The sequence below is a fragment of the Oryzias melastigma genome, linkage group LG4 (genome assembly GCF_002922805.2).
Source record: "Oryzias melastigma strain HK-1 linkage group LG4, ASM292280v2, whole genome shotgun sequence".
Lineage (NCBI taxonomy): Eukaryota > Metazoa > Chordata > Actinopteri > Beloniformes > Adrianichthyidae > Oryzias > Oryzias melastigma.
In genome coordinates this window covers 13,296,623-13,322,217 of record NC_050515.1, presented here as the reverse complement: position 1 = coordinate 13,322,217, position 25,595 = coordinate 13,296,623, and the positions used below count along the sequence as shown (strand labels likewise).

Sequence of the window (25,595 nt, the reverse complement as noted above, 5' to 3'; positions counted from 1 at the left end):
GCCCAAATGGCTCTTTTACTGTAAAAGGTTGCCGACCCCTGATCTAACCTTTACAGAGGTGATTTACCTGCAGCGGGGCCGTTGGCCTGACCCAAGTAGCTGGGAGGAGGCATTGGGGGCATCACCAGGTTGAACGGTATGGGGATGTTCATTGCGGCCATGTGACCCGGGCCCGCCCCAATCATTCCAATCTGGTCGTGTGTTTGAAAGTACATGTTGGACGGTCGTCCAGCTGAAAGAGCATTTGAAGACACAGCTGAAACAAACTATATGTTCAGATCATTTTTGAATGTTTACAAATGTGGATAAATGTAGAAATACCAGTGCTGCTTCGATCATATGCAGATCCGGGGATGAGGGCCTCTCGAGCATCATACATGGCAGTGCTCATGAAACGGCCCCCCTGAAGAAACAGAGTCCATTAAAGCCTAAACAAACTGGCTATGTTTATTCAAAATATATATAAAAAAATGTAGAAAATAATTTTGCTGCACTTCAGCAAAATAAATATCTTTAGAAATGTGTAAAAGTGAAAATAAAGCTTGAAAATCCATCATATATAAGAGTTTTGTTTTTCTGATAAAAAGTTTGAATAAAATATCAAATTACTTTTTAGATTTTCATGTTGAGAGACGTCTGATCTGCTTCAGAATTAGTGGTGCAGGAGGTGGAACTCACCGGGTTGATGGTGTTGACGAGTTTTCGAGGTTTGCTGAACTGCATGAGGCTCTCTCTGAGGTTGTTGAGCGGTCCCTCCACCAGAACCTTCTGCTCCTTGTAGTTGTTCAGCAGGTTGTTCCACAGAGGCTGCTTAGAGAGCGCCTTGGGGTTCCCCACGATTATCACGCCGTACCTTCGCACAAGCACACACAGATCGGGTTAGAACCTCTAATAAAAAGTGGGATGTTTGGCATCTGGTTGCTCGTGATCTCACTTGGCTCTGGTCAGCGCCACGTTGAGACGACGAGGGTCGTTCAGGAAACCGATGCCCTGGTGCTCGTTTGCACGAACACAAGACAGGATGATGAAGTCCTTCTCTCTGCCCTGGAAGGCATCCACGCTGGCAATCTCCACTTGCTATGATGGATCATGAGACACAGAGGTATGTCTTAGTAAAAGCAACAACATTTTGGATGAGTTTAGAAATCTTCTATTGCACGTGTGTCAAAGTCAAGACCCGGGTAATTCTATCCGGCCCCCCAAAACATTTTACTTTATCGTTATTGATGACCCGATGTTATCTTGCGATTGTTTTTAATTTGTATAATTTTGACAAAATATATTTTTATGGAGTGTAAAATATTGAAATTTATTCAAGGTTTAACTTGATTTATTCAGGAATAACATTCCTGCCTTTTATTTATTCATAATTATGTTAAAAACAGTTTTGAAGTCTTAAAAATTGGCATTCTGCTAGCTAATTGGACTATTTTGGCATTTACTAAGATTTTATTAAAGCTATTTTGGAGTTTAGCTAATATTTTAGCTACATGCTAGCTGTTTTGGCTAATTTAGGCTTTTTTCAGTTGTTTAGGCTATTAGGAAGTTTAGCTAATATTTACATGCTAGCTGTTTTGACTAACCCAAGTTTTTTTTTTGTTTGTTTTGTTTTTTTTAGGTTAATTTGTCATTAAGCTAATATTTTAGCTGGCTATCAGTTTCAGCATGTTTAGCTATTAGCTTCAGTGATTTCAGCTATCAGTAACTACGTTTACATGGCCCCAAGTAATCGGAATAAACGCCTGATCAGAACGGAAATGAGTCATGTAAACACGCCGTTCGGAATACTATACATATTTCTTTCCAATCAAGACAGATGGGTTATACCAATTGTTGATCTGATCAAGCTGCATGAAAACACACGTTCCGATCGTGTGTCAATACTGCGCTGGATTTTACGTCATGCATAGAGGGTACAGCAGTCTTAGGAGCACGAACACAACAGATCGGCTGCTCTCTGCGAGCGAACTCTTTTTGGACCGCAGTCCGTCCGGCTGATCTGCGCAAGAGACCCGCTGGATTCAGGAGAACCATGTCTCCCGGGAGAACTGTCTCTCCGAGTGGCGTCAGGATGGTAAGAGCCAGCGGAGGCAGCTTTTGAATGCGGAAATGCTGCTCCACTCACCAAAAGGTCCTGAGAAACCGTGTAAAAAAAGTCCCAAATTTATATTTCCAATCACATCCAAACAGGATAAAGACTGATCTTATTCCCACATATTTACGTGCAGACAATATGCACATTTCCCGTATGGATTTAGAAAATTATGGGCGAACAGACTCTTAAAAATATTATTAATAATAATGAAAGCACGTTCAGAGTATCATCTTACTCTATACATGATCTTTGTTTGTTTACAACGGAACTCATTTCTTCTTCTACGACTATTTCCGTTATTTTAGACAGTTCTGTGCATGTCAACATGATTTATTCTGATCAACCGTGTGGCACATGGAAACATTTGTCACAATCAGATGAAGTTTTTCAGGGTCCATGTGCACAGTTCTATTCTAATCTGATCTTTGATCTGATCAAGGACATTTTGCACATGTAAACACAGCTAACTTCAGCATTTTCAGCTGTCAGCATTAGCATCTTCAGCAGCCAAATTTAGCTTACAGCATTCACACGGGAATTATCACAGGTAACCCTATATATCTAGCTCATAATTATGTTAAAAGGTTACAGTTTTAAATTTTCAAAAATGTAGATTTAATGTGTTCATAGATGTTTATCCTGTTCGGCCCGTGACCTCTTAAGGTGTTTTGGATTGGCCCCTTGTGTTACTGAGTTTGACGCCCCTGTTCTATTGTAATTTGACATTTTTTCAAAGGATAAAAACTCTACAAAGGTGGTCATCAAACGGTTGGTACCTGATAAAGTTTGGTGTGCAGGGAGCCGCTGAACTGCATGTACTGGACCAGGTAGGAGCGCTGACCCTCGTAGGGGGTGATGATGCCGATCTGATCCGGTTTGGCTCCTGCCTTCAGCAGCCTGGTGGTGATCTTCTCGACGTTGGCAGCCTCAGTCCTTAAGAGAAGGAACAAAATCGTCATTAAAACGTCTCTTAACGAGGTCTGGACTTTTTCCTCACTTTTTGCCTCTGTTTGAAATGTTTCAACACTGTTTTGTTAAAAAGAGAATCTTTTTTTGTGTTTGTTATACACTAGAATTTTTTTACATGAGCAGCTCAAACTTTTGACAACTGTAACTCTAACCATTTATGTAAATTCCAGAGGATTCTGAAGCGGAGAAAAGTAGGCTTTCACTATGCAGCAAGTAAATGGTTAAAGCTTTATGGTATGCCAAAAAGCTTGTGCTATTTATCTCTGGTCTTAAAGGGTTGAGTGACTGTACCTGTTAAGGTACGAGGTTCCAGAGCTGGCGATTTCCTCCTGACCCTGAGTCACATAGAAGAACATGGGCTTGTCTGGCTGAGGCCACTGGAAGTCGAAGCCTTTCTTGATGCGATCAGCTGGAGACGAGATAAAGATCTCATTATTGCTTTCCTCACATTGTTTCTCAGTCGGCAGGAATAAAAGCGTCCTTTAGACAAACCTGCTGTGACCCCGTTCTGCAGCGAGCCCTCATAGAAGATGTTGGAGGGGAAGGCGCTCAGAGCCGGGTGCATGCGGTACTGGACCTGCAGGCGGATTGGCCGGATTCCCAGAACCACCAATCTTTCAAACAGAGACTGAGACAGGCCCGCCTTCGCTGCCTTCTTGCACATCACCACAGGGCCCAGCTGGCAGTGGTCACCGACCAGAATGAGCTGGGAGGAAGAGCAAACGTCATACATGCAGACTCTTCATCACAAACGTCCTAAATCGTTGTTGCAACACAGCAGCGGATCGTCCGTTAGCAGTCCTCTGAACAGACGTAAGATTTATTTACCTGTTTGGCTCCCAGCACCACCGGCACCATGCACTCCGGCTCGGTGGCCTGGGTGCTCTCATCGATCAAGATGGAGCGGAACTGCATCTTGGCCAAACGGGGATCCCCAGCCCCGACACAGGTGCAGCAAATCACATCAGCGTTCTGCACAACAAAAAGTTTCCTTTACAGTTAGTAGGATTCTCAAGAGTCGAGCAAAACAACAAAAAAAAAGGTCACTACTTATTTATTTTTGATTTTCATTTGGTTTTTTTTCCAGCTGAAGTAATGCAGGAAATTGATCTATAAATAGGAAGTCAAAGATGTCTTTAAGGTTTTGTTTTTACAGGCCTAATATGAGCAAATATTTTGGTGTGATATAAATGTAGGTGAGTTCTGCAGCTTCTAGTTGTTGCACATAAACAATTAAAAGAGAAAAAATATTACACAAGCTCAGATTCTTTATGGAAAACATGTCTCAATAGAACAAAATGGATCACAAAAAACTTTTTTTTTCAGATTTTGGGACTGCTTAGATTTTCACTGCTAAAAATAAAAAAAAAGCTCTACATAGATGTACGTTTTGCGTCTTTTTTAATAGACAAAATTAAGAGTATATAATGTTCTGTCTGCTATCAATCAGAGTAAAAATGCTGAGCGGTCTCACCATGAGCAGCTCCCTTTCAGCGGTGCGCTTCAGGGCTCTGTAACGTTTCTCATCTGCAGACGACAGCTCTCCAGTCTCATCCTTCAGCTGCTGCAGTTTCTGAAGCTCTGGCATACTGTGGAGGCAAGTGACACAATGAAGGTCCTGGAATTCATCTATAGTGGCAGGCACACACTGTAGCAGTAACATAAGATGATCAGAGCAAATGAATGGATTTGACTAGCAAACTAAAACTGTAATCCAACCGCCTGCTCTCCAGAGAAAACAAGGATTTGCACATTAGAAAGTCTCTCAAAATTCAACTCAATTTGGGGAAGATAGGTTTAGTAAATTTAAAAAAAAAAGTTGTAAAAAGAAAATAATCAGGTATGTAAAAAAGCATTTTTCATATTGAATCCTCTCACCTGTCCATGTTGCTGATCTGGTTGTGGAGTGCCAGGAAAGACACCGGCGACTCGATGGCTTCTCTGCTCTTAGCACACAGCCGGACAACCTTCAGGCCAGTCTTATCAATCTTTTCAGTGAGCTGATCTACAGCAATGTTACTTGGAGCACACACCAGGACAGGCCTAGAAGGACACACGGACCAAACCACAATGAGGAATATTTTTTATGATTTTTTTTTTAGCATGTCCATGCTTGAAGAAAAGCTTCTTGATCCTGGTGCTCCTACCCATTGCCCTGGCGGGACAGGTGGTACACGATTGTGGCAGACGTGACAGTCTTCCCAGTGCCAGGAGGGCCCTGGATTAAACTCAGAGGCCTTTGCAGCACCGTCTTCACTGCGTAGACCTGTTAGGGAGGACGAGGAAGTTGAACTTACTGCACCACAGAAATAAGTTTACAATATTTACAAACTATTTAGAGAGAAAAGTTTCAAACTACACAAAATTTCCAAAGAAACTAAATAAAAAGGGAAATGGCCGCTCTTGAAGGACATATCAAACAAAAATGGCAGTGAATGGGAGGATTGCCCTGAAATGAGTTAAAATTTAACAGCAAGAATCACAGTGTCAGCAAAAAAAAAAAAAAAAGCCAGACTGACCTGTGAGTGATTGAGGTCAGGAAGGCCCTGAGCGGTGAAGCGCTTCGGCAGTTGGCACTTGATGGTCACGTCCTCCACCTCGTGGCCCAAAAGTTTGTGGTAAATGTAGCCGGAGACCGACGTCTCGTCAACAGCAAAGGTCTTCAGGGCGCTCTGCATCCTAAAGGAGTTGAAAAAAAAAAAGATACTTTTAGTAAATATTTGTACTGGATGCAAAAAAACAACAACAACAAAAAAACACTAGAGCTTAATAAAAGTCACAACCTGTAACTAAACTTTTAAGCGTTTCAGCGTACCTGTCAAATGAGGTGGATTTCCACACAAAATCCACCTGGAAGTTATGTGGGATTTCCACAGGAGCTCCAACGCTGCTCCTCAGTTCAATGGCAATTTCATCCCCGTAGTCTTTAGGCACACGATGTTAAAGAAACTTGCTTATTCTAAGCTATAATGCAGATTTTTTACGAGGGAAATCATGATAGAAGTCTGTGATTCAGCAGATATCATGCGGCAGTGTAAAGGATACTGTCAGGGACTTTGATGACATGGCCAATGCCCTTCCACAGAGGGGCAAGGTCTCCCTTGTAACGCAGGCAGATCTCATCACCTTGCATGAGGCGCATGTCTACAAATGAAACCAATGAGGTGAACACGTTTTTTTAAATAAACTAGAAGAAAGCCAGACGCAAATAATCAAAAAAACACAGCAGATAAATTATAAAAACACCACACAAAAACCCACCTGAGTCTGTCTTGGGCAGTGTGAAATAAGCAATGCGCTTCTTGTTCAGCCCCAGGTCCCACCTGACTGTTATGTTGTCTTGAGTCTATAAAGAAAAAAACAAAGAAACAAGTAAAGATAATGAGTCACCTCTAACACATTTAGCTGAAGTTTGTATAATGAAGTGCCAGATTCCAACTCCAATGCAGAATTGCTTCCAAATCAGCTGTTTTTCAAGAGAAACAGGAAGTCTAAACTGTCCCCGAACAGTCAGCTCTGTTTTAATACAAAAACAGCATTTTAAAGGGTAACCAAACACTAAATCCACTTTTATTGTCTGTTGACCTCTATAAATGGGACTTTAAACGTGCTGTCTGTTGGTTCTTGCCACATTTATGACAAATTAAAATAAACTTGATTAATTCCTGAAATTGGTCTCAACCCGTCTGTGTGCTGCCCCCTACAAGTTGAAACGAGGTATTACAGTTGAATTTTGTGATTGGTCAACTGGTCAGTTCTGTAGCGTGTTAGCTTTAGCATGGCTTGTAGGTGTTTATCAAAAATCTACTGGCTTAAATAACTTTCCAGTAGACTTGGAAGTTAGGCAACAGTAGTTGAGTGCAATTGGCATTGAATCCAGAGAACTCAGTCCTGATGATGGATTTGCAATGAATGTTTCATTCAGGATTGTTTGCTAAATACGTTAGCCTTTATTAGCTTGTGATGCTAGTGTCATTTTACCGCTCAGATACTGATCCTCTTTGGTCTGGACCATGAGCGCCTGCGCCAGGAGAGGGTGGAAGAGAAAAATCCTCAACCTCCACATAAAGTTCCGTTAAGAAACTAGCATCAATTTGCTCGGATCCAAACCCCACCTCCCCCTTTTTTTGCATTTTTCCACTCTGGGCTAAGAGTGGATCAGCCTCCAACTGTCTTGTTGTGTTTCCCTTTAAAAAACTAATCATTATTGAGCAACCCTTCAACACTGAAACAGTTACCTGTGACTCCTTAAGCTTCTTGTCATAGTCAGCCTCCAGTTTGACCAAAGGACCAAAGATGTTTTGGTATTGGTAAGCATCCTCATAACGCAGCAACACGTGCTGAGGCTCCTCGTCCACGCCAGGCTTCTCCAAGTCTTCCAGCGCGGCGGTGGGATTATCCTGTTACCATAGAAACGAAATTAGAGACCGAGTTCATTCTGATCTAATGAAGTTGCTTTAGGTCTGAACTTTTAATCAAATCCCCAAAAACCTGCACACCTTCCAGAGTTCCTCCAGCTTATTGATCTGCTGAGCCGTGATCTGACGAGCTCGCAGTTGCTCCTGCTCCGACGGGATCTTCACCAGCCAGGACAGAAAGCAGCGGTCCTGAATCAGTGGTTGCCACTGGGAGCTGTCCCAGTTGATGTCCTTTAGGCTACTCTGGCTGGCACAGGGCTGCCTGCAGGGACACACAAGATTCAGACAAAGTTAAAAAAAAAAGCACCAGATCTATATCAATGTTCTACTCAAGATTCACAGCATCTTTCTAGACATATATATTCTTTAATACCCACATTTTTAATGTCTCTCTCTTTCTCCTAATGTAATATAAAACAACTTTATCCCTTTTAGACGAATTCATTTATTCTTCATGCATTATAGATCTAAAAATAATTTAATAAATCATTAACAACATCTGTGACTTCAAATGTTGAACAAATAACAAGGTCTTTAGGCATTAATGTTAAAAGCACGTGTAACGAGTGTGACCTTTTAAAATAAAAGCTGAATTTCACAGCAACTCAAAGCAAGAGTTCTTATTCATAGATTAGAACGTTTACTTTTGTCTTTGGGAAAGTGTTGTAAAAAAAAAATGCAAGTGCACATTACCACAGCGGCCTGTCAGTAAACAAAGACACACCCAAAGTGCCGCTCACCTGCAGAGGAGAACCACCACGGAATCGGCTTTGGCAGGGATGAAGCCCAGAAGGAAGACGTTGCGGCAGCCACAGTTGTAGCACTCCAGCACCGTTTCGCCCAGCGGCCCGTCTTTATGCAGGGTCACTTCTTTGCATTTGGCCCTCACCATGTGATTCACAATGTGGCTAAAAAGAAAAATGAGAGAAAAAAAAGCAGCACACCAGTCAAGTTTTGATATATGTTAAAAACTGCTCCGAATTCACAATGATTTGAATAAAGAAATACTCAGAAATGCAATTTTAAGCTTAATTTTCTTTTTATTTGTCTTCCATCATGAGAAAAATCCCACGAGAATGTGTTCAAAATACCATTTTCATCGGCGTGGGTTTTAAAAAAAAACTATAAGAAACGTATTAATAATTTCAATGACAGACTGAGTTAAAAGACTACATTGAACATTTTAGAGTGAGGAGCAAGCGAAGTGAATTGGGTCATAATGGATTTCCTATTGTTTGTTGTGTGGCAATGTCAACAGAAAAGGCAGTAAACCATTAGCGTTATTTTTTTTATTAAAATGCTGGTTTTCAATGTCAAATGTGAAAACTACAGATTAGACTTAAAGGTCAAAGCAGTGACTTTTTGCAGATTCTTTTTGTGTTTACTTAGGTCATGTGATGATTACATTTGATTTAAGAGACTTAAAAAAAACACTCACCTGCCAGATGTGTTCCCACGTCCATTACAGAACCACTTCTTACTGGTGTTGCAGTACACCACACATGCTGGGTCATGAATACCACAGTAGCTGCAAAATCAAATAACATTTCTTAAAATTTTAGTTTTTGCAATGCAGAAATCAGTAAAATGATGCAACATATTTCAGAGATCTGGGAATATTAAAAAGCCACATATGTTAGACTGAATTTTATTTCGTTCTTTAGATATTCATTTTGCTTCAAACTTTTTTTTTTAAATATATGAATAAACTAAAACACATTGAATCAAACCTGATTAAAATCATAGAACACAATATTCAATTGTTTTGACTTTAAAAGTTTTCATTTTAAAAAAGAAAACACCTTTGTGCATTAAATGGCTTTTTTAATTGTTATTTTTTTCTGTTGTAATTCAAACAATATGAAAGATTGCAAACATGATATTTAAAGCTGGAAATCACTTCATCATCATCATATATGATGTGCATGTGACAGGTTGAGGGTCGCATTACCTGCAAGCGTGCACAGGTAGGTCTTTGGTGTAGTACGCATCTTCCTCATCCTCCTCAAAGTTCAGTTCGCCCAAGAACTGACTGGTCTTGGCCACAGAATCATCCAGTCCCCCGTTGTGCAGCCCCTCGTCCGGTCCATTCACCTGCAGAACGGTGCCGCCGTTACAAAACAAACTAGATGCTAACCGATAGCAGCTAGCGGATAGGGCACGCTGCGGAATTTTTACATGTTGACATTTTGTCACTGCATGGCAGACATCATCCGTGTTCATTATTTATATGCATTTGAGCCCAATTTGTTTAGTAAATGTTGAAAATAATCGTTCCGAAATACACAGAAACGTTAGAAGTTTTGATAAAAGCCTTAATAACGCGCTAACCGTGCTAACTTAAAGCTAAGTCAAGCTAAATCTAAGAATAGCAGGTTAGCTAAAAGACTGGATGAGCTAGCTAGCTAGCTAGCTGCCGCTAGCATCTGTAAACCGCGCCTTCCTGGATGACTGAATGTGTCAACCTGGCCGTCCAGTTGGCTCTGAGTCTGGCCTTGCGTCTGCGTCTGGCTGGGGAGAGTGAAGTCAGTGAAGTCGAACTCGGAGCCTTGTGTGTCCGCTCCAAGCAGCTCCGCTTCCTCGGTGTCCAGGAAGGTGAGGGTCTGAGAGCTCGGCCCGTACGCCTCCACACTCATCTCGACCCGAAACTTTACTTTTGCTTAGTAATTTCCGACAATCGTATAAAGACGATTACAACCGGCGCACTGGTAGTTTGCCGCTAAATGTTTCGGAAGCGTTGCTCAGATTCTGGATTCAAATCCAAACAAAAACTGAACCGATCAGAACCGATAGCTTCGCAGATCCAGGTAGGAGAGCTTCGGTGGTGACGGACTTCCTTGCGCCGCGCAACGTGTGACGTTAACTGGAGGCTGGGCAACGAAGAGTGGTTGTGCAGAAAGATGTATCACACTCATTTTTTTCCCCCGGATCACAACACAGAAATATATAAAAAATAAAAATAAAAAATGTAGTAGTCAGTTTTTCTAAGATATGCTGATTCATTATTTCAAATTTAAAACAATGTACTTTTTTTTTTTTACAGATGTTTTAGTTTCAATCAAGAGAGAAATAAAAAAAAAGGTAAAAACAACAATCACCCATTGAACCAATGTTTTTTGTTCGGGTAACTCAATATTTTTTTCATATGTAAATACATTTTACACTAAATACCACTTAGGTTCAGACTGTTGCTGAGTACTTTCGTCACTCACACTCATTTTGAAGAAACACTACTTGTACTTAAATACCATTTATGGATGATCTATCTGCCTCTTCTGGTGCCACTGGTTATAACAGAGAGCATCAAGGCACAATACATTACTAACATTTCAGCAAAGCTATTCAATTCAATTTTATTTATATACAACGCGATTGTCTCAACAGGTTTCACACAGGTAATTCTCCAAAAACATAAAATCAATCATAAAATATAAACAATAGCTGATTGCTAAACTAAACAGATTGAACTAAAATGGGCATCTCTACCCTTAAACTCTCCTTCTTGGGAAGGAAAAATTCATCCTTTTATTGAGGCATCCAATTTGCCAGTTTATAATTTATAAGTCAAGCCAGAGGCGAGGTCCTTGGTCAAGGACAGGAGAACAGACGAGCCACCTGGAATCTCTCCTGCACCCCGGAGTGGAGTGGGAAAGAGGAACAACACATGAATTGCACTTCACCAAAAAGTGTATTCTCCAAATTCTGGCAACCTTCTTTAGTTTTATGAAGAAATCATTTATTAATAATTATCCCACCTTGTCAAACATTCCAATTTTCTAAATCCGCTTTATCCCTTTTTGGGGTTGCCAGACCCTGTCCCGACAACTGTTGGGCAAAGGGAGGGTACACCTGGACAGGCCGCTAGTCTGTTAAGGGGCACACAATCATTACCACCCGCACTCATATCTAGGGGTGCATGGTGCATGTTTTTGGATGGTGGGAGGAGAAAACCCACACATTCCAAATCCTATCTAGGATTCAGGATTTTGATTTGAACCAGTTCCTTTTTGCTGTGAGGCGAGAGTGCTAACCACTGCTCCACCGTGCAGCCCATAAAACAATCATCAAAAACAAACACCACAATGATGTTATATTAAATAAAATTTGTGAATTGTTTAATTATTCAGGCAGTGGTGAAGAAGTAGAGCAGTCGATTGTATCACTCTTGGTGGTTGAAGCCAGCTTAAGGCAGCATGTGTTTATGGATGAATGGCTGTAAAGGACTTTGGGCCGTCAAAGAAAGTATTACAGTGCTATAAAAGTATACAGTACACCATTTACACTACGCAATTCCACGTTTATATGGTCATAACGGTGGCATGTTTAGACATGAGAGATTCTTTCAAGAACAGACACAACAGTCGGATACAATTCCTTAATTATCTTTACTTCAAAGCCTTTCTTTTTCAAAGTGATATTACCAACAGTGCTCTGTTTTGGACGCAAAAGAAAACCTGGAGAGAATTCCCGTAACACAGGAACTTGGAATACACATCACATAGTCAAACCCTTAGTGTACAACAAAGCACACACAAAACAAAACGACATTTTGTTTCTGTTGAGGTAGCCACACATCTGGCTGGACAGCATCTGCAACACATCTCTCGACTACTGAAAATCACTGAGAACTTATTATGACACATGAATAACAGCAAGGCACAGGAGAGTTGGGGGTCGGGGGGGCACCTCATGGGTAAACTTGAGGCAGAATTTCTGCAGATTGCATCTAAGCACTAAACCAAGCCCCTACCACCTCACTTGCCCTGCAGTCAAAACCCGGTACAGAGGTTTCGAGACCAGAAAACAAAGACACATGCTAGAAGGTACAAACCATTTGGTAACATTAAAACATTTAGAGTTCCAGAATTCTATTTTGGAGTAAAAATTACTTTATACATAAAAAAAAAGCAAAATCGGTTTACTCAAAATCAATAGGAAAATATACCATACAAATGATGCAATATATTGGGGAAGTCTATAGGATAAGCTACATTTGCGTCCCCTCAAAGGGCAGTGATCAATTCGGAGCTTTTTAAAAATAATTTTCAACCAAAGTAAAGCATTGGAAAGTGGCAACATTGCCCCAAAAATTAAGGTAGATTTAACGAGAAAATGAAATAATTCAACAGCAGATTCAGACTTTAACTGAGATGAAACTTTCTGCTAATTGTGATTAAAGTGGAACCAAAAAAAAAAACATATTTCACACTCACTAATGAAGCACATTTACTACATACATTATTGTAATCCATGTAGAAAGAAAAAAAAGAGAAAACAATGATGTGTGTGAGTGTTTGAAAAGCTACATTTTTTTAGATTAAAGTGACAGGAAAAAAAAAAACATTTTTATTTTATGTACAAAACTTCAGTCTTTCACATTGTTTGAGATATTCTGTCCAAATTCCAGATTAGGTAAAACAGACACACAAAACAGAAAGTGCAACAGAAATAATTCAAGGCCCAATTATGACTGAATGAACTTGGAGTCCATCTTTATTAAATCTGAACGATCTTATTTAATTAATTTTTTAAAAGCTTTTATCAAGGAGTAGCAATTACAGCTGCACAAAAGTGAGGGGAAAATAATTGAAATGTACTTATTTGCATATTTCTGCAACTTTAATGCAGGTTTTAATGTACACAAGAGTTCACTAGAACATTTTTAAACAGAAGACTGAAAAGTTTGATTTTTTTAACAGTTGTGCAGCCAGAAAAAAAGTCATATGTTTGTTTTTGAGCAGATTCATTCGACGAGACCTGTGAAATAACATTGCACAGCCCAGAGACAGGTCTCAAAAGAGTTTGATTTGGGTTTTCTTGTGTCAAAATTGGGCCAAGAAACTGGGGAAGTATGAGCTGGAACCAACCCGTTCCCTGATTTAAATAACCTTTGTTAGAGAAGGCAAATTTACAACTTCTTATAAAGAAAAATTACCAGAGAAACAAACACGAACAAGTCAACAGAACTGTAAGGAGCAAAAAATAAAAAGAAAGTGTTAAATTGCTTACTTAAAATCTTTCTAAATACTCCACAATGCATTATGTGCACAGACAAATTATACATGTGTTATTGAATTAAAATACCTTAAATGAAACTAATTGGAGAAAATAAAAGCTGAAAGGAGGAGGAATCGGAGATGGATAATACAGTACACCCAAATGTGCCTTCTATAACTATTCCATTAACCCTAACCCTATAAGGTGCATCAATAGAAGCCATGTTTGGGGTTACAGCCCTCCATCTCTATCTGTGGACTGCATATGAACACATTTAAGAAGCACTTTTCAAAAACGGTTTGTGTTTTTCACAAAGGAACCAACGGTTGAGTGGATTTTCTCCTCCTGGGATATTAACCAATCAAATGTGGGAAAAGGAAAAGAAACGACACGCAAACAAAGAGGTATATGCTTAAAACAGCCTAATAAGTTGGAGTATATCCAAGTAAAGAAAACGATCAACATATAAAAGAAGTTTGGCTACTTGTGGTCAAGTGCAATTTTTCTTGTGTGACAAGGGCAGGAGAGGCTGGTTAGAATTTGGAGGTCACTTAGTGGATGTGCTGCTGGGAGTTGATCTTGCCCTCCGCCTCGTCCAGAAGCGTCAGCATCTCCCGGATGATGGCCTGCAGCGCCCGGCCCAGGTCTTCCCCGCTGTAAGGCTTTCCGAGAGGAGGCACATGGATGAAGGCAGAACGGCCGTGGCTCAGGTACAGGGATGTGTAGTAGGTATAATCACAGAGATACCTGAACGGGACGGGAAGGTTTAGTTGAAGTGGATTGGAATAGATTTGAAATTGGAAAAAAAAATAATAGCAACAGTGTACAAAATTATTAGGAAAAGTAAAAACTGCAACACAATTAGACGTCTTATTTTTTTAGAATTGGGAGTTACAAGCTAGAAAGTTGCTAAATTAGGGCTAGGTTAAAAAAAAAATCTATTAATCAATATGAATCAATCGAAGCTTAGTGATCAATCCGTAAAGCTAAAGTCCGCTAGCTTGATGCTAACATATAATGGGATTTCCCATGGACAGCTAATGCTAACGCTCAGTCGACCTCATGCATTCCTGACTAAATTCGCCTCTTTGTATTCTCACAGGCATGACATTTCCACACTCTGTTAAGAAAACCTTTGTTTTTTATTTTATTTTTGCCTTAAATAACCATTTGTGGTCTAATATATATATATATTTTTTTTATCATTTTTGTTCATACTTTCTTCTTCTTTTGGAATAAGGTGTAATGCTTTAGCGTGATCGCCACCTAGTGGCCAAACTGAAATGTTCTTCAGAAGAGGTGGAACAATTGTTGGAGCTTCTCTGTGAGAATCTATGGAATGATATTAGCAATCTTATTATAATTTCACTAATACGTTCTACAGTATGTGAACTGTATCAGATTAATATGAATATCTTCAATACATATTTATAGACTAATAATGTATTTCCAAACAAATGTGTCTAAGTGTGTAAACTCAAAATTTAATTGATTAGTGGATCTAAAGAATCGAGAAAAGAAAACGGAAGTGAATCTGGAAATTATTGACAATACCCCGCTCCAAATACTAAATGATTTGTTTATTTGACCATTACAGTACTACAAAGAAGAATTTGAATATTTAGCTGCCAGCCAATAAAATCTCTTAAATGAACATGTCACTAGGCCTGCACAATAATTTGCAAATGTATCCTTAATTGTGATATCAGCCTGTGTGTTACTTCTATCACAATATATAAACTGCAATAATTAGCTACTTTAAATGTTAACACGAAACAATCTTGTTGCATCTTAAAGTGTTTAACGATTCAAATGTAGTTTTTTATGTGCCTGACCAATCAGATCGAACCCTTTTATGGTAGATGCTCAACTCTTGTGTGGACGAAGTTTTGTTACATTTTATTTAAATTAAATTATTGCTGTGAAATGGAAAGTAAGTATTACTGGATCAAGAATATCGCACATTACATTTTTTTTTGTCTTAACATGCACAAGTGACTAGTATCCTTTTTGTACCCTCACGGAGTACAAATAATATCTGAATGTTACTACTACTTTACAGCTACAAGGAAATAAAACAAAAATGACCTTCCGGCATCTTTGGAAACAGAGACGGTTACTCCCAGTCCTGACGCGGTCACTCTCTTGCAGACGGACTCCATGTCAATAACTGACTTGATACAGTCTGGGCCTCCCACAATGCAACATTGTGAATCAGGACAGAAGCTGCTGTTGTCCAGTCCCTTGTAGCCATGATTTCTGCCACACTTCTCCAGCGTGACAGTGGTGGCCATCCCCGAGACTCCGACATGAACTACCAACTGCACAGAAACGGAAAAGGGAAGAAACATCAGAGAAAATCATTTTAAAAAACAGTTTTGAGCATGTTCTTGTTGCAGTTTTCTCATGATGGAGGACAAGTATAAAGAAAATTAGGCTTTAAAATGCATTTCTGAGTATTTATTTATTTAAATTCTTGTGAATCAGGAGCAGAAGAAAAAAAAATGTTGAAAAAAGCTTTTAGGTGTGATGTAGAAAATACTACGGCAAGCCATGAGCAGCATACTCCATTTCATTCTGATGCATCCACTTGAAAACAAATAGATCCATGTACGTCTTTGTTTTCCTCGTCTGAACTGACATCTGGCTCAAAACTGTACGGCTGGATAGCGGCAATATTGCTCACCATTTTTGTTGCACCAGTAATGTCAGTGTGAGGGGCTGTAAGCTAGCAGAACAGTGTGTAAGTAAATGAATGTTGGGAAATAGGGGCAGGCTTACTTCCCGCCCACAATTCAGAGACAAATATCTGTTAAAATAGTCTCTCTGCAGAAACTATGTCCAAGAAAACTTTGAAGGTTTTCTGATTTGACCTAAAAACGACATAAATAAAAAAACTAAGGGAACGACTTTAAAATAGCTCAAAAGATGATCGAAGTGGGCCTTTAAACAGAACTAAATAAGCTTTGCTTCATTACTGAGGCCTGTGTGGAAAAAAATACTGCATACTTTAACAAACAGAATGGAGAAAAGATCTAATTTTTAAGTTCAAGAGATTAAACCAAGAAGAACCGTCAAGTTTCTTTAGTAATAAACGGAAGGCTATTCCAGCCACAAGCGCACTTCATCTGAACTTTTTCTCATTGACACAATTAATAATTTTATGAATCCACTGCCGCTTCCATTTAGACATTAACATAAAAAATAAATAAAATAGATATACAGCGCTCCTTCATTTATCACCAGAATTATGTTCTAATAATAGCCCGCAACAGGCAAAATCCGAAAAGTAGTACGGTAATTTTATTTTTATTTTATTTTTTCAATTTTAGATGTTTTAAGGCTGTAAAACCCATCACTAAATACTTTATTTGTCTCAGACATACATGAACATTTTTAAACACTTTTCTCTCATTTTTAAACTCTCATAATTCAAACCTTAGTAGAAAAATTAAGTTAAATATTAGAGAATAAAAACAAAAAATCTGCTCAAAATAAAAAATGTATGTAGATTTGGCAAACTGAACACATTCTGTACAAGAAACACGGCACAGAGATGAAATGGTGAACAGCCAACCAATGCAGAACACAATTTGCTGTAAAACAAACCTTTTAAAAAAATGGTACAAAAAAAAATTTATAACCGTCCCTTTGGATCATTTTAATTTATTGCTATTATTGGCCTGATGTTATCTTGTGCTCATTTCTAACTTTTTGAATTTTGATAAAATATATATTTTATGGTGAGTAAAATATTTAAAGTTATTTAAGGTTTATTTTTTCTGGAATAAGATTCCTGCCTTTTTAATTTTTCATAATTATGTTAAAAATCTTTTGGACTTTTTTTTTAATTTACTAAGATTTTTTAGGCTATTTGAGAGTTTAGCTAATATTACAGATACATGCTAGCTGTTTTGGCTAATTTAGATTTTTTGTTTGTTTGTTTGGAGTTAGGCTAATATTTACACGCTAGTTGTTTTGACAAATTTATTCTTTTTTTATCCGTTTTTTTAAGGAAATTTTGAAGTTCAGCTATTTTTTTTTGTTACATGCTAGCTTTTTTTGGCTAACCTACGTTTTTTTTTCTAGTTGTTTAGGCTAATTTAGCATTTAGCTAATATTTTAGCTGACTATCAGCTTCTGCGTTTTCAGCTATCAATTTCAGCATCTTCAGCTATCAGCACTAGCATCTTCAATGATCCAAATTCAGCTTACAGTATTCACACTAGCATTATCGCAGGTAATGCTATATAACTAGCTCATAATTATGTTAAAAAGTTACGGTTTTAAAGTTGTAAAAATTTTGTTTTTAAAGTTTTCAACAAATGTTTATCCTGTTCAGCCCACGATCTAAGGTGTTTTTTTGGATTTTGGCCCCTTGTGAGTTTGACAGCCCTAGTGTAAGGTGAACCATGTTATACCAAGGGACGACTCTCGACCATAACAAAAAATAACTTAAATTCAACTTCAATATAAAATGTTAAAAAAACATTTTTTTCTAACAGACTGAAAACTATAGAATCAGTTTAGTTTTTACCTGTGGGTGATACTGCTTCCACAATGATGGAACCAAACTTTGTACCGTCTGGTACTCTACAGGAACCTCATATACATGTAAGTCCACATTGCTGCCAAGTCCCAGTTTCTTCAGTTCCTGTCAGAACAGAACACACAGGCTGGAGCAGTCTTTATACGTTTAAAGCACCAGCAACAGTTTATTTACATGAACAAAATCAAGCAGATAATGTTTTTTTAATTTTTTATTTTTTGGGGTAAAATATAGTGTTTTTTTGTATCTCCCATGTAGTGGTTGTGTGGTTTAGTGCAGAACTGCTTTCTGTGTTTGCTTTAAGACCTTTAAGACCTTTAAACCCATAAAACACAAACACTGTCAGCAGTTTTTTGATTGTTTGGGCACTGGAGGCTCTTCTTTGACAGGAGGACAACAGGAAAACATATGGGAAAGCAGCGTGTCAGGGTGGGACTTAAACAGAAGGCGACTGCAGCAAAACAAACAAAAAAAAAACTATTTCAGCTGTTCAACCAGCTGATCCAAACAATACTAAATAACATATTTTTTACATAGAAAACAAAAATCAAGGATTTGTTTGTATCCATTTTTGCCAACACAGTCCTATCAAAGATTTAACAGAAGCATTCATTTGTCATAAACAAGACAAATATACGTCAAATTCACAGCCAGTAGTACCACCTCCCCCAGACTCCCGTAGCCCCCAGTGACCCACCCCACCCACTGGTATTGAAAAGAGACCAGTTTGACCATGTCTGCGACCCCAACACAATGTGTCCTATTGTTTGGCCCTAATATCCTTATCAAGTCCGTCTAGACACCCTCACAACCACTGTCACCCCCACAAAAAACCCTCCACTGTCGAGGATGCTGAAGCCAGCCGGCCGGACAGCAGTTATTGAACCATCGCATCACAGCTTTAAGAGCTGTCAACACCATGATACCAGAATGAGCACCATTTTAGTCCTATAATTTATAATTTATTTTTAATCATACCAGCACAAAAATAAGATCTAGTCACGAAAAAATAATAATAGTAAAGAGTGTAATTGATTGAGGATTTGTTATAGTAGGATACCTGAACTGCTACCCAGCTGGGATTGATGGTGTGTTCTCCAAATGGCCCAAAACCTGAAAGAAATGTCCACATTTTCAGCAGATTTGCAAAAATAAATAAATAAAAATTAAAAAAAAGCAAGTAACTTCCTTTATTTATTCCTGGTATATCAAGCCTACAAATGTTCATAATTTAACGCACTAAAATATTACAAATAATATAGCTTAATATGTAAATAATTACAGTTTGTTAAACAATTTGTTTAAAAGACCATATCTATCAGACAACTTTAAATTCATTCAATATTTTATCTATTAACTTAGTAGCATAAACAAAAATAATCTGATATAATCCATTTGTGGTTGTTCATTATTCCAGAAAATAAAACAACTAAAATGTCATCTGAAACATATCTAAGGAGCGACTGGATGTTCACTCAGACTTGTTTATATGAGGATCTATGGCTGAGCTCCGTCTTTGGGTCAGCGGGTCCCTGGGGGTTGGGTGGAGAAAGGATCAGTCTGTCTGACAAGCTGGAAAGGAGGGGAGCAAAAGGCCAGCAGCTGCCAGCCGACCTGCTATTGTGGAGGAGCCGTTCCCAGGAAATCTACAAGTCTTCTATGAAAAGGCCCGGCAAGTTTCAGCACTCCTTTTGTGCACCACAAACAAATCACTGCCTCCACAACTCGGCTTAAAACATGAGCATCCACGACTGTAGATTTCTGCGGTTTAAGATAAAGCATCTCGATGACAGACAGGGCAAGAGTCAACTTGAGCTGGGATTAAACATTTTTTTAGACATATTTTTTAATGAACAGTGTAATAATGACGTTTTAAAAATCACAAAAAGCAAATATATGTTTATGCTTTTAATGAAGCAATGTAGAATAAGAAAACAGGCCAACATGCAAAAAAATAAAAGCTAAAGTTAAGTTTAAAAAAAGCACAAAAGTAGGAACAAAAGAGTGACTCGCCAAAATGTTATAAACTGCAAGTGTTTGAGAAATAAACAACAAACAAATAGAGATAACATCATATTTAATTTGGTTTCTCTTTTTTAAATTTTATTTTTCAGTTTTACTTCTAATTATTAACAGTTAGCATAAAAGTTAGCACAGAAATCTGCAGCTAAGCTAGCTAAAGCTTTTGTTTACTTTGAATTGTGGTTGAAGTGACGTATTCCGTTACGTTTTTTGAGACGTTTTTTATTAATTCGGTTTAAGTACACAGCGAATTTAATCGATTTCGACCCAATGTTATTTTAAGTCGCCCCTTTGTGTCATGGCTGAAAAATACCAAAAGCTGAGCCGATCGTTTCCCCCAAAAGGTAACAAACCTCGAATTGCAAACTGTTAGAGTACAAAACAGAAACTGTTCTTCCTGTTCACAACAACAGCGCACAGCAGACTGACGCCATTAACGACCAAGCAGCTGTCATCTCTGCAACTTTTCCTTCACTTCAGCCGCTCTTTAGACTCCCACCAAACATGGCAACAAGAGCGCTAAAAGAGAGCAAAGACAAACCTGTCACGACCACATTCCGTTTACTGTTATCCATTTTCCAGTTTGAAGACGAGAATCTGTTTTCCTTCTTTTGGTCTGCGTGCTGAAACAGATCCGCTTAAACAGTCGGAGACCCTCACAGCTGACGACTCCTTCTCCCACAATCAAAAGAAACCTGCCGTTCTCTTTCATCCTGTACGCTGCGTGAAGCCCGACGTCATGACGTCATCAACGCGCCGACGGCTACGGTGGCTGAGAGATGTCAACTGGGGAGACAAAAACATTACAAATATACATATTTTGTGCAATTTTCTTGTCTATAGTTTATCTTAATATAAGATTTGAATTAAAAACGAAGCTATTAAAAAGTTTATATAAAAATACAATATGAATACATTGCTCAAATTATTTAGGCAAGTAGTTATTTTAGTGAAACTAAAATCAGTTATAAGCATTCAATTTGTAATGAAAGAACATACTATTCTAGAAACTAACAATTTAAATTTTAATTTATATGAATTTGCATTTATTTAAAAATTACCCAAAAAATGAAGGAAATGACAGCAAGTGTTAATTATTATTTATATCCTCAAAAATAAGATCAATGCAAATATATATAATATAATATAACAATGCTAGCTCCATATTTAACTTACTTTAACTTACTTTGTATATGTATTTTTGTTTTACTTACATGGTGCTCCAAGGTACTTCTCTTGGCTACCCATGCCCTTTTATCACTGCGGTGAAGACTAACTAAAGCGATCATTGTAAAACTGACTGTTGCTCCCACTAAATTGCGACATTGAGAATACAAACACACTATGCAGCTAGTTGTCCTAGTCTTGCAGTCACACAAGCAAAAGGCATCTCTCAGTGATATCAGGTGATATTTAACATCTCAAGTCTTTTCCAACCTGAACTAGACAAAGCATAATCATATGAATAGTTTTGGGTGTGATCTATTAATTAGTTAATTTGCCTTAATTTTTGGCTATTATTATCATTATTATTATCATTATTATTGTTGTTGTTGTCGTTGTTGTTGTTAAGTGCTAATTTTAGGAATAAAAATTCGCTTCACTGAAATAAAGAATAAATTACTGTTTTATGGTTTGTCTGTACCCCAAGATATAACCTTGAATGGTCTATTCTCATACCTAATGCAAGATAATTAGCAATGATGCAATCTGAAATTTGAGATTCAACTATAATCTACAAAACAATTGTCTCGCCCGGTAGTTTTTCTATGTGTGAATTTGTTTTTAAACACTGTGTTTTTGCATTTTTACTCTGTATTTTATTTGATCTATGTTAAGTGTTTTGTGCTTCAGTCGACTAAAAGGCGCTATACATAAAGTTTAATTTTAAAGCAAATACCAAAAGCCCATTATTTTTGCAATAAGATGTTACTTTTTTATTTATTTACTTGAAAATATTAGGGTATAAAAGTATATTACACTTGGTATACTGTTATTTGTATTTGTCAAAAAAAAACTCTTGCGCTTGCTTATGCCTTGCACTAGGGGGCAGCACACATTTTAAAGAGCCGTGGTGCTGAGGCCTAAAGACACGAAGAAGAACCGTCTGCTAGCAAAAATCGTGTTGCTAAACTGGAGATACACAAAATATAACTTACCAGAATGGTAAGTAGAAACCGATTGCTTTGTAAAATATGTATTATTTTGAAAACTGACCTGAATGTTGGCTTTAAAAACTTTGTTCAACTGGTTTAGACTTCGCAAATAGTTTAAATCAATGCTAAGTTACGCTAGCAAAAAAATGCTAAATGGTTGTCTGCTCGAAAATGGAACATACTGGCGGTTCTTTTTAAAAAATATTCACTTAGGAAAAATTTATGTATAATGAGTGTTCTAATATAGGCACACTTTGTAGTTACTTGTTTTTGTCCTAAATCAAACACAAAATAATCTTAAAGAGTTCGGAAGACACCAAGAAATAAAATGAAAATAGGATCTTTCTTTATAACGCAGTTTCACTTTCACACTGCGTATATCCGAATCCTTTAATTTGTAACCAAAAATCTGAAGATATCATAAGTTGGATCTTTTTCTACTATTTTGCAGCTTCCCTTGTCCTTGTTGAAGACGGCCCAGAACCATCCTATGGTGAGAAACAGCTTTTCATTCCTTATGCTCCTGCTATTGCATCTATTGCATACTTCTTTAAAAAATTAACTCAGTTATTTGTTTATTTTTGCTATTATATACTTTGTTGTTTTGTTTTTAAAATCAGTTTTGCGCTTTTCTTCTTGACCAAAGTACTTATGAACCTTAAAAAAAACACAGCGTACAACTAACTTTTTTTTCAATGAACTTTGATTCTTAAGCTGGTGGAGCTGAAGAATGGAGAAACCTACAACGGTCATCTGGTTAGCTGCGACAACTGGATGAACATCAACTTGAGAGAAGTCATCTGCACGTCCAGGGTAACAGAGATCTGCTTTCATGTTCTCAGTGGAGAACAATCCATTAACAGACAAATTCACACTTGGCACCCATTTTACATTCTTATTTGAGATTAAAAAAAGAGATAAACATTAGTTTTACTTGAGCAATCTTTTACCTGTTCTCTCCAATTTTCTTTCTGACTATATTTATAGTTTAAAGTATAAAGAATCAAAAATTTTAGTGAAGCATCTTTAGATCCATGTCACACAAAAGTGTATGTGGGATCATTTTATAAACAGAAAAATGGGTGAACTATGCAAACTTTTAAAAGTATGCAAAATAGAACAACTGACAGCAAAGTTCAATGAATGCTTTTTTAATTAAAGAAATTAATTTGTGTGATTATTAAGTGTTAAAGCTGGCTGTTTACACTCATTGTTTCCCCCATTTCCCACAGGATGGTGATAAGTTTTGGAGGATGCCAGAGTGCTACATCAGAGGAAGCACCATCAAGTATCTGCGAATCCCAGATGAGATTATCGACATGGTGAAGGAGGACGTGGTTTCCAAGGGTCGTGGACGTGGAGGTGCCCAGCAGAATAAGCAGCAGGGTAAAGGAAGAGGCGGACCTGGCAGAGGTGAGAGGAAGCAACTGTTTTAATTATTCTAAAACCCGGTTAAATAAGCTAAAAAATATCTCTGTTAAAGCTTTTGAACTCAACATCTGGGGAACACTGTCTTTATTTGTTGGGAATTAAACAGTCTTAACATTTCCTTAAATGATTGACATTTTTTTTGTGCCTTCTGATACAAATGACGCTCTTTTTGTGTCCCGTTCTGTGTGTAGGTGTGTTTGGCAGCCGCGGCAGAGGGATGTCCGGTCCTGGTCGAGGCCAGCAGCAGCAGATGCCCGATAAAAAAACAAGCAAACAGCAGGGAATGAAGAACCAGCACTGATATGATGTTATGGATCTTCCACATCATGTTATTTTTGTTTCAGTTCTTTAGGTTAATTTAACTCTCAGCTTCTTCTTTCTGTTCTAAAGTGTGTAAGAGAACCAATTACTGCAAAAAGTCACTGAGATGTTCAAAAGAGGCTGTGGTTTTGCACTGTTTTCTTTTTAAGTTTTTTTTAATGATAAGCATATGTTTGTGTAAAACCCAAGAGCTGATAGGATAATCTTTTTCTTTCAGTGAGAATATTTTTATGTCGTGGAAAATTCTTTTTTAGGTGCAAAATAAATCTGTTGGTTCAATTTGAAGCTTGAAATTTGTTATATTTTGATCTCTTGGTTTAGGGGTAGATTTCATGATATTAAATATTAAATTCTCTTCATTTCTGTTCTAGTTGTTGAGTGAAGTGATTTTTAAGTTTCTTTTTCTGTCTTTCACTCTTCATTGGCCAATCTCAGCTGATAAACAGTCACCTGACAATATCCAGTTACAAAAAAGCGATTATAAGATGATTTGATGATTTTTTTTGACAAAAATGGTCACTTATTTTATTTTTTTAGGGATAAATATTGTAATTACATGAGAAACAATAAAGCAGTTTTTTGTTAAAGATCATGTATTTGTCATCATAGTTTGTTACAACTGAAACTTTTGCCTAAATTATTGAAAATCCAGGAACATTATTTTGGTAAAATGTGTTCTTAAATTGAAGACTTTTAAAGACTTCTGTTCCTGTTTGTCATCTCTTGTACCTTATTAAAAATTATTGAAATTCAGTCGCACAAAATGAAAATCTTTTAAATATAATTGTTTTCACCTGCTGCTGTCTTGCTTAATTTTCAGGAAAAAAATTAAAGGGATATTCCTGTTTTTTATTAACATTTTACCTTGGAGAATTTGAAAAGTTAAGACTGTATGTCAAGACAAATTTGATAAATCAAAATATTTTGTTACAAACCTTTTATGATACATTTGATTTGATTACATGATTAGATTAATACAATTTATTATAGTGTCTTATTTCTTGCATTTGAAAACATTTTGTGGGATATCCATTCAAATTCAACCCATTTCAAGTGTGAAAATTAGTCAATTTTGACCTAAACACAATTAAGTTGATCCTCCTTTTTTCTATTTTCCTTGTAAAAAAATAACACTGAAATGTATGTATGATCATATTGAAAAAATACTATTATTAAGATCTATATTCTGTTAAGCTGTCTAAATCTACCAATAGTGACATTTTTAAGGTGGAGAATTATCTCGAGACTTGGAGGTTAACTCTGGACAGAAAAAGAACTGATTAGAAACCACTCTAATGTCTAATGAGGATGCTGAGGACATTAGATGGAAGTTGGAGCTGTGAGACTGTAGCTCCCATTGTGGCCACTAGGTGGCACCATAAGCTGGTGCTCAGTTCATTTTTCTTTTTCATTTTGTCTAATAAATAAAATGCTTTAATAAAGCTTTTGCACGGCAGACATTTTGATATGCAACATCTGAAAACCCGTGTTTAGTGAGGATTGCACCCATATAATCTATTCTATTTAAAATTATTGCAATTTAGATTTTTGTGGAAACAGAGATGTCCTTTTTTTTGGATAAATCACCACATATAGAAGTAAACAGATGCACACGTACCTCTTTAGTCATTAAAAGG

At 37.5% G+C, this 25,595-nt stretch overlaps 3 protein-coding genes across 5 annotated transcripts in view; 1 reads left to right on the top strand and 2 right to left on the bottom strand.

Moving 5' to 3' along the window:
* upf1 (UPF1 RNA helicase and ATPase) overlaps positions 1–10,757 on the bottom strand; it is an 18,782-nt gene extending 8,025 nt beyond the window's left edge. For 2 of the 3 annotated variants that reach the window (XM_024278995.2, XM_024278994.2), the window contains exons 1-21: positions 9,948–10,756; positions 9,434–9,576; positions 8,921–9,010; positions 8,223–8,390; positions 7,564–7,744; positions 7,303–7,464; positions 6,326–6,410; positions 6,110–6,208; positions 5,880–5,988; positions 5,584–5,743; positions 5,212–5,330; positions 4,943–5,107; positions 4,539–4,653; positions 3,893–4,036; positions 3,557–3,770; positions 3,356–3,473; positions 2,872–3,028; positions 935–1,077; positions 679–853; positions 322–403; positions 68–232 (exon numbers count right to left, since the gene is read on the bottom strand). In XM_024278995.2, the coding sequence (XP_024134763.1) occupies positions 68–232; positions 322–403; positions 679–853; positions 935–1,077; positions 2,872–3,028; positions 3,356–3,473; positions 3,557–3,770; positions 3,893–4,036; positions 4,539–4,653; positions 4,943–5,107; positions 5,212–5,330; positions 5,584–5,743; positions 5,880–5,988; positions 6,110–6,208; positions 6,326–6,410; positions 7,303–7,464; positions 7,564–7,744; positions 8,223–8,390; positions 8,921–9,010; positions 9,434–9,576; positions 9,948–10,118 (2,965 nt within the window). In that variant the 5' untranslated portion in view covers positions 10,119–10,756. Of the gene's footprint in view, positions 1–67; positions 233–321; positions 404–678; positions 854–934; positions 1,078–2,871; positions 3,029–3,355; positions 3,474–3,556; positions 3,771–3,892; positions 4,037–4,538; positions 4,654–4,942; positions 5,108–5,211; positions 5,331–5,583; positions 5,744–5,879; positions 5,989–6,109; positions 6,209–6,325; positions 6,411–7,302; positions 7,465–7,563; positions 7,745–8,222; positions 8,391–8,920; positions 9,011–9,433; positions 9,577–9,947 lie in introns of all 3 variants that reach the window. The other variant, XM_036211540.1, reaches the window with a different exon arrangement.
* A 1,091-nt stretch (positions 10,758–11,848) lies between these two features.
* pgpep1 (pyroglutamyl-peptidase I) lies at positions 11,849–20,790 on the bottom strand. The gene is made up of 5 exons (XM_024278728.2): positions 20,592–20,790; positions 19,089–19,141; positions 18,017–18,133; positions 15,568–15,800; positions 11,849–14,226 (listed from the first exon to the last, which is right to left on the bottom strand). The coding sequence occupies exons 1-5, from the start codon at positions 20,623–20,625 to the stop codon at positions 14,031–14,033; spliced, it is 633 nt and encodes a 210-aa protein (XP_024134496.1). The 5' UTR covers positions 20,626–20,790; the 3' UTR covers positions 11,849–14,030.
* A 1,282-nt stretch (positions 20,791–22,072) lies between these two features.
* On the top strand, positions 22,073–24,550 carry lsm4 (LSM4 homolog, U6 small nuclear RNA and mRNA degradation associated). The gene is made up of 5 exons (XM_024278729.2): positions 22,073–22,216; positions 22,658–22,699; positions 22,921–23,019; positions 23,439–23,619; positions 23,829–24,550. Exons 1-5 carry the CDS (start codon positions 22,214–22,216, stop codon positions 23,936–23,938), a joined length of 435 nt encoding a protein of 144 aa, XP_024134497.1. The 5' UTR covers positions 22,073–22,213; the 3' UTR covers positions 23,939–24,550.
* The last annotated feature ends 1,045 nt before the right edge of the window (positions 24,551–25,595 follow it).

What these genes read in the sequence shown, in the direction of transcription:
- pgpep1 (XM_024278728.2), bottom strand. Translation starts at nt 20,625, where the DNA reads ATGGATAACAGTAAACGGAATGTGGTCGTGACAG. An exon ending in CCAGCTGGGTAGCAGTTCAG is followed by an intron (nt 18,134 to 19,088) that starts GTATCCTACTAT and finishes CTGTTCTGACAG; the next exon opens with GAACTGAAGAAACTGGGACT. An exon ending in GTTTCCAAAGATGCCGGAAG is followed by an intron (nt 14,227 to 15,567) that starts GTCATTTTTGTT and finishes CGTCCCGTTCAG; the next exon opens with GTATCTCTGTGATTATACCT.
- lsm4 (XM_024278729.2), top strand. An exon ending in CGGCCCAGAACCATCCTATG is followed by an intron (nt 22,700 to 22,920) that starts GTGAGAAACAGC and finishes TTGATTCTTAAG; the next exon opens with CTGGTGGAGCTGAAGAATGG. An exon ending in AAGTCATCTGCACGTCCAGG is followed by an intron (nt 23,020 to 23,438) that starts GTAACAGAGATC and finishes CATTTCCCACAG; the next exon opens with GATGGTGATAAGTTTTGGAG.